At 38.5% G+C, this 2761-nt stretch overlaps 1 protein-coding gene across 1 annotated transcript; it reads right to left on the reverse strand.

Moving 5' to 3' along the window:
* Positions 1-615: 615 nt before the first annotated feature.
* On the reverse strand, positions 616-1212 carry LOC136847505 (uncharacterized). The gene has a single exon (XM_067119245.1). It carries the CDS (start codon positions 1210-1212, stop codon positions 616-618), a length of 597 nt encoding a protein of 198 aa, XP_066975346.1.
* Positions 1213-2761: the final 1549 nt, after the last annotated feature.

The raw sequence follows: 2761 nt of genomic DNA on the forward strand, positions 1-2761 counted from the left end.
TTAAATACAAGTGCGCCTGTGCAAATATTTTGTTTGCACCAAAAATAAGTTTATCAATTGATCTTCACTGTTGGACGTAAATTGAAGGTTGTCCACGTATAATCCCCTCTTCATCATATCCACCATCTCAGTACAGTTCGTATCTTTTCTAACAGCTGCCAGATGTGATTTAATAGTGGCATTCAACAGAAACGGAGAACACGTAGCACCAAACAACACCACCCTAAACCTATATATGATTAACTCACTATTTGGATCCGTTGGTCTTGCAACCATAAAAACCGTGTGTAGTTGCGGTCTTCTTCTCTCAATTGCACCATAAGAAATGCCTTTTCTATGTCACTAATACAAGCGTAGTTGTTAGTTCTGAACTGCAATAAGAATTTGAGCAAATCTGTCGTAATATGTGGTCCAGTCCACAGACAGTCGTTAAGACTCAATCCATTTTTACCTTGTCTCCAGGAACAGTCGAAAACTATTCTGATTGGAGTGGTGACACTATCTTTCTGTACACTATGATGTGCTAGATAATGACAATTTTCAACCGATTTGCTTTTATCTACCCTTTCAATGAACCCCTATCCTCCTGATCCTTCAGGATTTTTTGATAGTGGTTCAGGTAGGCTTCATCTTTCTGAAATTTCGCACATTGTTGTTTAACCCGCCCAACGCCATGCCATAATTGGATGGAAGCCTTGGCTTATTAGACTTCCATGGTAAGGCCACAACATATTGCTTCACCATTTCAGAATATACAATGGTATTTTCAAAGTCTTCTAGAACCTTTCGATCATGTTCTCTCAATTCATTGCAGTCAATACCTACTTTATCTAAGTTCCACAAAATATCCAAATCATTCTTTACATCATTATCATATTTATGAGTAGCTTCAATTACTTCCTCGTTAATTGCTAGCTTTAACACAGTTACCTGGGTTTCCTGCACTGGAGGAGCATTACAGGACCCTGTCACAACATATCCAAATATGGTAGGTAACAATATCAATTTCCCAGCTTTTCTGAATCCGGGGTGTAAAATGTTATAGACATTATCAACGCCTACCAACATATCAATGGGTGCTGGCTTGTCCACAGGCAGATCGAAATCTTTGTCCGCTAGAGAAATTTTGGTTTTACACAACGTTTTCAAATTTCGTTTAACGTTGAATTTCTTAGTATACTCTGGTAACTCGTCTACCACAATACAATCCATAATAATCAATCTACCCTTATAAGGTATGGAAACACTCACCGTCTCATACTGCTCACAGGTTTGCTTGTCAAATAACCCCTTAAGACAATTTTCTCCGTGCCTTTAGATCTATATTGCACGCCCTTAAGTGCTGACCTTCTGATAAAGGTTCGCTCCGCACAAGTGTCCAATAATCCACGAAGGCGTACTAAATGTCTTCCTTTACCCTTTAACACAATTGTGGCTGTTGGTAGAATGGACCTCTGCTTGGATTTCTGACCCTGATCACTTACGGAAAGTGTTCCAACTTGCACACCATTATTATTAGGTTTACTTGCTGGTTTATTTGCAGATTTAATTGTTGATTTACTTGCTGGTTTACTTGGTTCGCTGGTTTGTTGTTTATCACACAACACACGATGATGTTTTAATCTACATCCGTTTCCACAACTTTGCTTTTCACAATCTACACTAAAGTGTTTATTCGATGCACACACAAAACACAATCGTAAAAACCCGAGACGACTCAGTCTCTTATCCCTACTGGCATAAGTTTTACACTGTGTCCACCAGTGTTCGCCTTCACACAATGCACGTTTTCTTGCTTGTTGAGAACTAAATTTATTCACATTTCCTTTACTCTTAGGTCTAACAGATTGTGATTGATTCACTGTGAATGTAGATATTGTTGATAGAGTTCCAGGTTTATTTACATCCACTGAGACGAAAGATCTTAGATTGTGAATTTCTTCTTCTAGATATTTCTTAAATGTGTCAAATACTAGCCAATCATCTCCACATCTGCGTTTTACAGTTTCACTAACACTCTTAGGCAACTTACCATAAAGCAAAATAGTGTAAAGCTCATGCAACTCCACAACTCCAGGTTTTCACTCTCCAACGATCTTATCGAGCATTCAAAATTTGCTCTGAATGTTTGCAATGATTCTGAATTAGCAGATGGAGATTCCATTTCTAGTAATCTTCTTACCAGAACTCGCTTGATCTCATCCCTTTTCCCATAAGTGGCTTGGAGAAGAGATATAGCTTGTGAATAATTCGCAGCTTCCAACTTAAATCCTGAAATCAATTTTAGAGCATCTCCTGTGAGTAAGCTTTGCAGATATGAAAATTTCTGAATTGGCTCCAAGTCCCCTCGCTGGTGTACCGACACATTGTACAATTCCCAGAAGGAATTCCACTCCAACACATCTCCAGTATAATGTGGGAGATCCAATTTCGGCAATCTAATATTAATCTTAGGTGTGGTCGGAGGATTTCCAGGAGAACCGCTTCCTGATATCGCTGTTATGCATTGATCAACTTATACCAATGTTCCCCAATTACTACTTCATACTCTGCTTGCTCTTCCACCTCATTCATTCGTTCTTCTTCAGTGGTTAAAGCTAATATCTTCTCATTCAGTTCTTGCACAGTCTTCATTTGTTTTATAAATAAATCTTTAATTGAAGACAATGTATTGACATTACCTGCAGCAATAGCAGAGTCTATCTTATTTATCCATTTGGTGATTACACCCTTGTAACCACCTCGTGACCTCACCAAAGCT

The sequence above is a fragment of the Macrobrachium rosenbergii genome, chromosome 16 (assembly GCF_040412425.1).
Source record: "Macrobrachium rosenbergii isolate ZJJX-2024 chromosome 16, ASM4041242v1, whole genome shotgun sequence".
In the NCBI taxonomy this organism is placed as follows: Eukaryota; Metazoa; Arthropoda; class Malacostraca; order Decapoda; family Palaemonidae; genus Macrobrachium; species Macrobrachium rosenbergii.